This window comes from Dermochelys coriacea, chromosome 7 (assembly GCF_009764565.3).
Source record: "Dermochelys coriacea isolate rDerCor1 chromosome 7, rDerCor1.pri.v4, whole genome shotgun sequence".
NCBI classification, from domain to species: domain Eukaryota; kingdom Metazoa; phylum Chordata; order Testudines; family Dermochelyidae; genus Dermochelys; species Dermochelys coriacea.
In genome coordinates, this window is record NC_050074.1 from 101323782 (window position 1) to 101333781 (window position 10000).

At 37.3% G+C, this 10000-nt stretch overlaps 1 protein-coding gene across 11 annotated transcripts in view; it reads right to left on the minus strand.

Annotated features, from left to right (window-relative positions):
- Window positions 1-10000, minus strand: part of MGMT (O-6-methylguanine-DNA methyltransferase) — a 300045-nt gene that overhangs the window by 8898 nt on the left and 281147 nt on the right. For 6 of the 11 annotated variants that reach the window (XM_043518944.1, XM_038409830.2, XM_038409828.1 and 3 more), the window contains one exon: window positions 2782-2921. In XM_043518944.1, the coding sequence (XP_043374879.1) occupies window positions 2782-2921 (140 nt within the window). Of the gene's footprint in view, window positions 1-568; window positions 844-2781; window positions 2922-10000 lie in introns of those variants that run through there. The other 5 variants (XM_043518938.1, XM_043518940.1, XM_043518941.1 and 2 more) reach the window with 1 other exon arrangement.

A 10000-nucleotide genomic window follows, 5' to 3' on the forward strand; every position in this document is an offset into this window, starting at 1 on the left:
GCATAGCTGGTACATTAAGGATTATAGTCTGTATTCACTAAACTTTAAACCATTATGTTATGTACAAAAATCTGTTTACTCATAGTGGCTTTTGAAACTGCACCTTTCTTTTCAGGCATATCCTTAAACTCAGGACACATTGGGGGACACACAATAACAACAATTAGCTCTTCAGAATGCTGTAAAAGCAACTGATTTATGCATTTTTGGCACATTTTACAAAAGCAATGATTACTCAAAAGGGCATTTCCATCTTAATAAAGACGTATATTATTCATGTAGCAGTTGTAATGCAGTAGTGCTTATAAGGACTCAACCTGCAATTTCACCAAAATATTTAATACTATATCAAAATGGATGAACTGCGTTTAGTTAGATTTAAAACTTCATTACCCTCCCTCATTGAAAAAATGCAAATTTTAAACAGTTAGCTAATGTATAGTCAAATATACTATGTCTGATGTGTTTGTAAAGTTTGCAAATGCAAAACAAAAAGTATATTAAGAATTTTGTAAGTGCATATGAGACTTTCATATGAAACAATCTACAATCACAGTATGATACCATGTTTTGTCAATATGTTGTGCTGTACTTGACAATACAACTTATTTTAATATGATAGATTGCTTTCCAATACAATATGGTGTACATTAAGACAAGGCAATACAATGCAAACCTACAGGAAACAGTTCTCAAAGAATAACAATGTAGTTTTGTGCAAAAGGATATGTAATTGCTATTGCCTAGAAATGTACCCAGCTTTGCCCTCAGGCTGCAGTGCAGCAGCAGCATCCAAAGTAGAGGTAACAGCAGGTTGTGGTGTGAAAATTCCTGCTTTTCCCCCCCGTGAGCAAGGATGAAAATAGTTCTGAAAATATACAGCAAAGCTATGGCAATTTTTAAAAATGGGATCCATCCCAGGCTGCAGCTACAGTATTTTCTGTTCCTGGTATATCACTACTTTTTAACATACTACAGATTAGTGCACTGCATTACGCAAAGGCATATACTAATACAATACCATACCAATATTTCACAATGGAAACTTGCTAATATAAAATATTAATGTTATTATACTGTAATGATGCTCCTGTCTTTTCTAACACAAATACTTTCATTATTGCTGTATCTTCTATACAGGTATCTTCTATACCTCTAATTAGAGGTCCCATATAGATTCTACACAAGTACACATGCATAATTTTATTGTATTCCAAAAGGATTTTATTTGACATGTCTCTGTTATTTTCTATTAAAATCTGCATGCTGTTCTTAAAACTACAAATCCCAGTATGTGGATCAGTTATGCTAGATTTCCTTTATAAATCAGGATAAATATTCAGGGTATGTGTCACCGTGAAAAGCAAAACTTTATGATTTGTATATGTAAAGTCACCTCCACTTGTGAATACAAATTTTTGTATTCACTTTCCTACCACATGTTGTAGTCTCTTATGTACCTTATTAAAGAAAAACCTGAGAAAACTGAATATAAAAATAACATGGAAGGTCAAAGATTACAGCAGATATGATGCCAGAGAAATAAAGACATAGTAAAGTATGGAAAGATACATATTCCGAGGGCATTTCATAATGAGGAGGAACATGCTCAAAAATGGCTGAAAAGGCCACAATGTTATTAATAGAAACCAAATCAAATGTCTTTGTAAGCAGGTAGCTGGGGCATCAGTTGAAAGATGAATAGGCAATAACATCCCCTTTACTGTTTCTGGCCTTCCCCTTTCTGTACTTGTGTAACAATGAATGGTGAAACCGGAGCTGTTCTATTAGCCCAAAGAGCGTGGATCCCATAGATGATACCAAGGGCTGACTATGGCCTGCAGTCCTGGCATCAGCTTGTGCACCAAAGTTGCAACCGATGTCATACTGAGATATACATCCAGAATCCATTGGTCCCACAGGGTGGTCTAATCTCAGGGAAGGGGCAAATATCCCAAAGCCCAAATACAGTGGAGTTGAGAAGCCAAACTCCCTCTTTCTTCTCCCTTCACATGCCGATTTCTAATGACCTAACTCGTGCCATGACCTATATAACCTCAAGCTTAATATATAGTTCACACTGATGGATCCCAGCCAAACCTTGAGCCAACTTGGTATGCTGAAAGTATTTGAGGCAACTGTTAGAGAGCTCACTAATGACTTTACAAAACCAGAGGTCCAGACTCTCAACTCATGTAAATCTGATAACTTCACTAAGTTTAATAAAGCTATGCCATTTACCCATCTGAGGTTCTGGCCCAGCCTCTGAAGTGGGGGAGAACCTGGCCAGCCCAGATAATCCAGAAGCTGAGCTGCTGGGAAAATGAGTCCTACTTGTGCCTTTATGAATGAAGAATCTATTTGCTCCTCTCACATTGCCAGAACTATTTTCAGGCCCAGAGGGATGAACTAGTTTATAACTCAGTTAAAAGCCATTCACATCCTGTGAGAAAGTGTCACTGTTAAGTGACAAAGGATTCCCCATCCCCAAGAGTATAAAAAAAGTTTAAGAATAGCAAAATGTGCATAGGTTGACGAATTAAATTAAAACAAGTGCAATGCTTCTTTTCAAACCTACTAACACCATAAATGGTGGGGAATAAATCATATTAAACTGGTTTATGCATTAATGCTGATTAAAAACACTTACTGACCTTATTACTCATGGTAGAGTAGTTTTCATAGCAGATAAATTTAATCTAATGACATTTAGCCCACAAAGCTTTTCGTCTAAACCCACCATCTTCCATCAACTTTATTTGAAAGTTGACATGAACTTACAGGATTGCTTCTCATTGCTCCTCCCACTGCTCTTGCTGCTTTGCTGTTGCCTGCCAGGTCTGCTAATTGCTTGTAAGAAACTGCCTCTCCAAATTTCACATTTCTCAACAGGGTCCATAACACTTGTCTGGTGAATGAATCTGAAAAAAAGAAGCAGCAATACACTATTCATAAGGATGGCTTAAACAGCCAAGATAAAAATCGTTAAGAACTCTTACACAAACTACGGAATGAACAGCAACTTTTCTATTTTAAATTAAAACAGTCCAGATATTCAGTCCCGTTATTGTGTTCTATATTACTGTATTTAAATACATGATTATTAGAGTGCTTCAAGTAATTGATCACTATAAAAAAGGGATTTAAGGCTTTGATTTTTTTATATTTTTAATTTGCTTCAAATACAATTATCCTGTTAACTCATACAATATGGTTTTCCATTAAATTGGCAGAATATAAATTAGCACAGAGTCAAATTAAAGAGGGAAGAAATAACTGACTCTACCTATTTTACAAAGCTCTTGTATCTCTAGTTAATTTCAAACTTCAGCTGGGACACACTGGAAAAGAAGCCCTAGAGCCAGTGGACTTGGTATTATCCTGGCTGACTGCATTTTATAGTAGAGACCCCCAAGCTACTGTTCAGAATTCTGGATATTATAATATGTAAGGACTGTCTGTGACCTTCAATCTACAGTACATCCTTAATGATAAGGACATGACAAATAAAATAACTTCTATTATTTTAGTTTTAATTTACAATAATCAAATTGCTTTTAGTTTTCATCCTGTTGCAATATTGCATAAGTGAATGCATTAGAACATTTCTCCCCTCTGTTTGCACAGTTTTAACTTTCCATCCAAGGATTATTTTACAATAAGAAAACCAATAGGTAGTTTCGGATTTAGTTTCGTTTAACAGCTATTGTTCTTCCAAGACACTTGCAGAAGCTGTGATGAAAACTACAAAACATCTCTACTGTGGGTAACAAACTGTAATAAAAAATAAGCAGCAAACAATGATGAAAACACCAGTCTCATCCTTCGGCAATGAAATAAACGGATTAAAAACATTTCCTTCTTATTCTGGTACTGAGTGCCACTGACTATGTTATATGCAAACCTAATGAAATGTGATTTTGTTCTTAAAGGAAACCCATACACCATTATTTGGGTGTTAAATAATAAAAATCACTTCTTAACTGAAGGGAATGATAATCACTTCATTGAAAAAAATCTGTTTAGTCTTTATTATAACATTAAGCAAATTAAACATCAGCATAATCCAGGTGATACTAGAAAAGGGTCATCAAAGAAATTAACTTTGTTGTTCATTAATTTACATGGATTAGTAGAGGGCAAAGAGATAGCAAATCTGCTCTAGTTTTTTATGATATAATTTCAAACTGTACACCATTTGTGGCAGTAGGGTGACTTTGGGGTTAATCAGACTGATTTGTCCTTTTAATTGCTTTCTATTCAAAGAAAATTCATTAGATAATGTTCTCTTCAAAATTCATGAATCAATTTAACTGAAGAAACCACATTAACAGCTTTGGGTTCATTAGCACATGCAGTTGTGTTACTAGCTGATTGCTAGGAGGGTTTCCTTAGGCAAACAGATTTTGTTTACTGTGATTTCTTTAGAAAGGTTTATTTCAAATCAAATTGTTACTTATTATTTTTAACCTCTTTTTAAACCAGCAAGATTAGTGTTAACCTTGAGCACTCAGGGATTTCAGGGAATTATTGCCTGATGTCATTTTTTAAATCAATGAAATAAAGTAAATCCACATTGCCAGGGACTTGCTCCAAATTCCCCCTGCCCCCCACCCCCACCAGCAAGGTAGGTGGACCTGGAACTTTACAAAACCTGTAGGAATAAAATGAGAAGTCTGTGCAAACTTAACTGGAGCATGGAATAGTTACAGGAAACAATGGAATGGTTCCAAAATCATCATTTGAGAGCAAACCAATAATGGTCCTTTGTAGCATGATGGCCAAATTATTGAGTACCTTTTAACATTCTAAAAATATTGTATAATAAAAAAATTATGTATCTTGTATGTAAGGACAGAGATAATATTTTCTGATTTACTATACATTTTTCAAATGAAACAGTATATACTGTATCTTTACTGTCACAAAAAGTTAGACGTTATAGCTCAAAATAATGAAATATTTAGCAATCATGCACATCATTTTATAAATGTATCTGAAAACTCAATTTTGTCCTGTAGGGAGCAAATGCATTAATTAGTTTAAGCAGCTCGAAGAGACAGTGCCAAATACTGTTATTAAACTGTCTACAACTGTTAGTGCCTGTATGCATAACCTGCTCAAAATTAGATGGCTGAACCTTCACCAATTTTCAGTACAGGTGCCAACATTTTATGCTATTAAATATCATTATAAAGTGTAGTAAAATTTGCACATAAAAATTAACACACACATTCTCTCTCTGTCTCTCTCTATATACACACATGAAAATGCTTTATATTTTCATGAGGTTAGGATGACTGCATAATTCTTGAGCTGCAGATTGAAGCAGAGTCATGATTGAGGTATACTACATCATCCAAAATGACTAGCAAAAGTGTTTTCTGTTCTCCATTACTGCCACTATCATTGTGTATATATTGTATATGTTGCTTAAGAAATATATTCCATTCAGTATAGTAGACTCTCTGCTGCCCTCTTTCCAGACAATGGCTGTTGCTAACAATAGAGCACCTGACTTTGTTCAAACATCTATTCTGTTTTAATTGGTAAACAGCTTCTCAAAATTTATCCCTAATAACTACATTGTGAAAGGGGTGATATGCTGAGATGAAGGTTCCAGCACTGTAGGTATCAGGTATCTTATAACCATACAGGTAAAGAATTGCGGGCTCAAGAGACACCACTGGCTTTTTGATTGGTGATGGCTTTCTTGTCCAAATGAACCTGCTAGAAACAAGCTTTTCTAATAGCTGCATTGATCATATCTGAAGACTGTAAATAAGGGATTAATTCAAAACTTGAAATCTTTCAATAAAACTCACTCCTCCCATAGAGATGGGGAATCACAACAACAAGCATAGATAGCAATATACAGTCCCTGCTGATTTTTCCTTGCATTGCTTTTAAGAGAACAGTATAATGATGTCCAGGCTGTAGGTATTTCAATGAAAGATGCATGTTAGAAGTTCATGTTGGACAAAGGGCTTCAGGTGTGCTAGGCCACAGACCTAGGTAACCTATACAACAACTGGCCATTCTGAAGGAGGTCAGAAGATGTCTCATTCCAGATCTTGGGCAATAGGAGGAAGTTGGTTGCATGGGGAAGTGGCCAGCCAGTAGGAAATATTTTGCATTCTCGAAAGGCACTAAGAGAAATTGGGAGGCTAGATGGTAAAGGAGGAAGGAATATGTGAAAAATATAATGGAGCAGAAAGAGGAAAAAAGGTATGGAGGAGAAAAAACAATGGTGAGGGTACAGAAGAAATAGAAAACTAAATGACAAAGTAAGAAAAAAAATCATATATGAGAGAGAAAAAATCCTGCTCTCAGGGATATACTGCTGAGGATGTGAGAGATCCATGGGATCACAGAAGCTAGGAATTGTGTTTTCAGAGATTGCTTGTGGCTTGGTATGGGGATTCTGTAGCTCTATTGGAGGCACTGTTTTGTTTGAGATGGCCAATGCAGTTTAGCCCTGGGTATTCTTATTTGGGTACCTAACTGCAGTGGTTGTGGTCATTCAGTGAGTACAATAGGATGGTCAACAGAGTTAACGTTAACTATGATTCTTGACCCCTTCATCACTGCCTGGGGTCGAAGCTGAAGCCTGAAGGCTTCAGCCATGGGTGGCAGGGCTCAGGTTACAGGCCCCCTGCCTGGGGCTTCGGCTTTGGCCCCTCAGCTCAGGGCGGTGTAGCTCAGGCTTTGCTCCCTGGGGCAGCTGGGCTTGGGCGGGCTCAGGCTTCGGTCCCTCTTCCTGGGGTCATGTAATAATTTTTCTTGTCAAAAGGGAGTCTTGGTGCAATGCAGTTTGAGAACCTCTGATCTAGGCATAATAACTACCACAGAGATCCAGATGCTGCAGGCAACCTGATATAAGAAGAGCAGAGAGAATGGTGGACACTCAGTTAAGAATTGTAGTAATTTCCTCTCTCCCTCTATAGGGCTAAGTTCAAAAGGTAAGAGGCCTAATTCCTCCTCCTTATCCCATGAGCCAAGAGTGAGGCTAGACAGGACAAGACAGGAAGACTATTCACCAAAAACTCATTGCTGGGAACCAGATACCTTATTCAAGTCTATTTTTAAGTTTTTCCAAATGTAAACATAGACAAATTCCTACATCCACCACATCAGTTGTGTAGATTGTGCGGTCTGTGTCTGCTTGCATGATATATACATATATTTCAGTAGATACAGAATGTGGAATGTGACCTTGACTTACTCAAAATATTAGATTTATTTTTACAAGTTAGTTATGACCTTTATGACCTCATAAGTTGCAGAACCAAAGAAAAGACTAAAGTGGTTCATGAAGGTCAAACAAAGTGCAACAATAAATTACTAATTTTCAAATTGGAGATTTCCTGTTAAATGTATATAATCCATAATTAACTTTATAGTGAGAAATGCATTTTAAAAATATTTTATAAGTGAACATTGACTCAAACACTCAAACCATAGTGAGGTTCCATTTTTATCATTCCTCAATTACTTCCCTATTAATTTTACTTGTAAAATGAGTAAGTTTATTTTTTTTTCCTAACTGCTATGACTGCAAAATCAAACTTGGACCTGAGAGTGAGGTTGACTTTTTCTGCCTAATATATCAATAGCAGGAATGGAGATTTTTCAGTTAAAATATAACAATTCTGTTTATGTCGTATGGGTCTAAAGGTATATCTACACTACAACTGGGGTTGTGATTGAGCTTGTGGAGACATACCTGCACTAGCTTTAATCTAGCTAGCTTACTAAAAATAGCAGTGAAAACATGGTGGACTGCATGAGCAAATATGTACCGAGGGGTGCCTCAGCACTGAGATGTTCAGATACCAGTATGATGGGTCCAATATTAAAACCTAGATAGATAAATTAGATTATATACAGCCAATATTTAAAAACAGGTATGGCCTGTGTGATTTACACACAACTCTGTGTTGCAGAGGTGTACTATCCCTAGGAGAGTAAGGGAGAGATTATGCATCAGTTGGAAAAATTGTCTCTGGGAGTGCTTCCCATCCACAGGAGGTGCATGTTCTATGCCATCCATTAGGTACCAGGAACCGCAGTTATCAGACCTGGTCCACAGGGTTTTAAGAACCAGTAAGTTCTGTCCTGCCAACAGTTGCCAGAACTAGAAGCTCAACTAGGCCAGAGGACTCCAGTCCTGGGATCTGATTGGTGGAACTCAGGGTGGTCCTGACTGGTTCCTTGCTTCTAGTTAAACCAAGCACAGGAAGAGGAAGTTGTCTATTCAACTGAGTTTCCCCTGTTGGGGCTGCTTCCCTTGAGCTACCTGCTCCCACTGCTTGACTTTGGTATTTTGCCCTTGCCTGCCTCCTGGTCAGACCACCCATGTCCCAGTTTTGACATTAGGATTGGACAGACTGCTCTACAGGAAAGTGTGGATCCAGATGAATAGGATCATGGTCATATCTATTTCTCACCCTCTCTCAGGATATCTGCTTGATGGGACGATAAGAGGTCAAAAGGTTCTGCTCACAAGGACTGGTATTGTGATTGGCCCTCGTGTCAACCATGCAAATGTCAACCCTGTGTTAAGACTTTTTTTTGGTAAATTTTATGTATGCCCAGCTCTGAAAATGGAGTGTTTTTCAGCACTACTGTGAAAAACCATAAGCACAACTGACTCTCATTGGCATTCTTGAAAAGTTTCGATAGAGGCATCACAAAGTGAAAGAACATGGAGACTTTCACTCACTCACAGATGTTGGCCCTTCAGGTCAGGACTGAGATATATCGGCCGGGCCAGTGAGGATGCTCTATTGCATTGTTTGTGCTGAACTAGTTCTATGGATAGAGAACTTCAGGGCTGTGGAAATGGATCACCAGGACTGTCACAAGCACTAAATTCATATAATTGTATTAAGAGATTAAATTAGAAAGTTATGAGATATAAATAATACACATAATGGGCAGCAGCGAGATAGTACTTTTATTTCTACTAGTGTGCCTTTTAGCAGAGGGACCACAAAACTTACTTGAGCTGCATCTTTTATGTATATTTCAATGAAACAATTCAAGGCGTTATTTCACTTTGAAAGCAAACATTCTGTAGCAATAACTGCTTCAGTAGAAAACTTTACATCAACAGCAACATAATTCAATTATATAACTATCCACCGTTCAAGTAATTCTCATTACATATTCAAAACTCCTGACCAAGATTACAGTAACTTTCAACTATCTAATAATGACAGCACAGAGGCAGAGTGGTTCCTTCAAGCATTTTAAGTAAAGAACATTAAATAAAGTCCAGCATTTGTAATAGACCTTGAAATTCAGTGTTAATACTAAAATATTCCCCTTCCATTCTGACCTCAAAATGGTTGGGGTACCAACATGCACCTGGATGTTCCAATATTCCCTGGAGTATGTACTGCAAATGCAGGTCAAGGGAGTAAACATTTTTCATCTGAAACTGAAGGATGTAAAGATATAAACGTTTAGCAGGCTATATCTAAACACTACAGTTCTCTGAAAGTTTGCTACCAGATTGGAATTTCACTTGTGGCTCTGCCTTGGGATGAAAAGTTGTGTGTGAAGTATGTGTGGATGAAGGGGTGTGTATACATGTGTTTTACATTTATATGTTTCTGTATCATGTAAGTCAGGGAAAGGGGAAAAATATGGTTAAATATTATAGAGAATTTTGTCATATTTGATATATAGTTACAAGGACATCTTTAGCCTTGAGCACATCAATAGGCCAACACAAGTCAGAATGCAGTTCAACAGGAGCAGTGTCTGGTCTCTGGTTTAATATGGCTTTAACTACAGTTCCCTTCCGATTGTTGATAGGGTTCTATCCTTACAAGCAAACAACTCTCTCTGGACCTAGTCCATCAATCTTTATTCAGGATAAATGTCCAGGAGGTCAGTGGGAGTTCTGCCTGAGTAATGATCATAGTTCTGGGGCCGTTCTTACATGCTAACTAATGGTGTGCACATATAAAGGTAAAGTATAACACACACC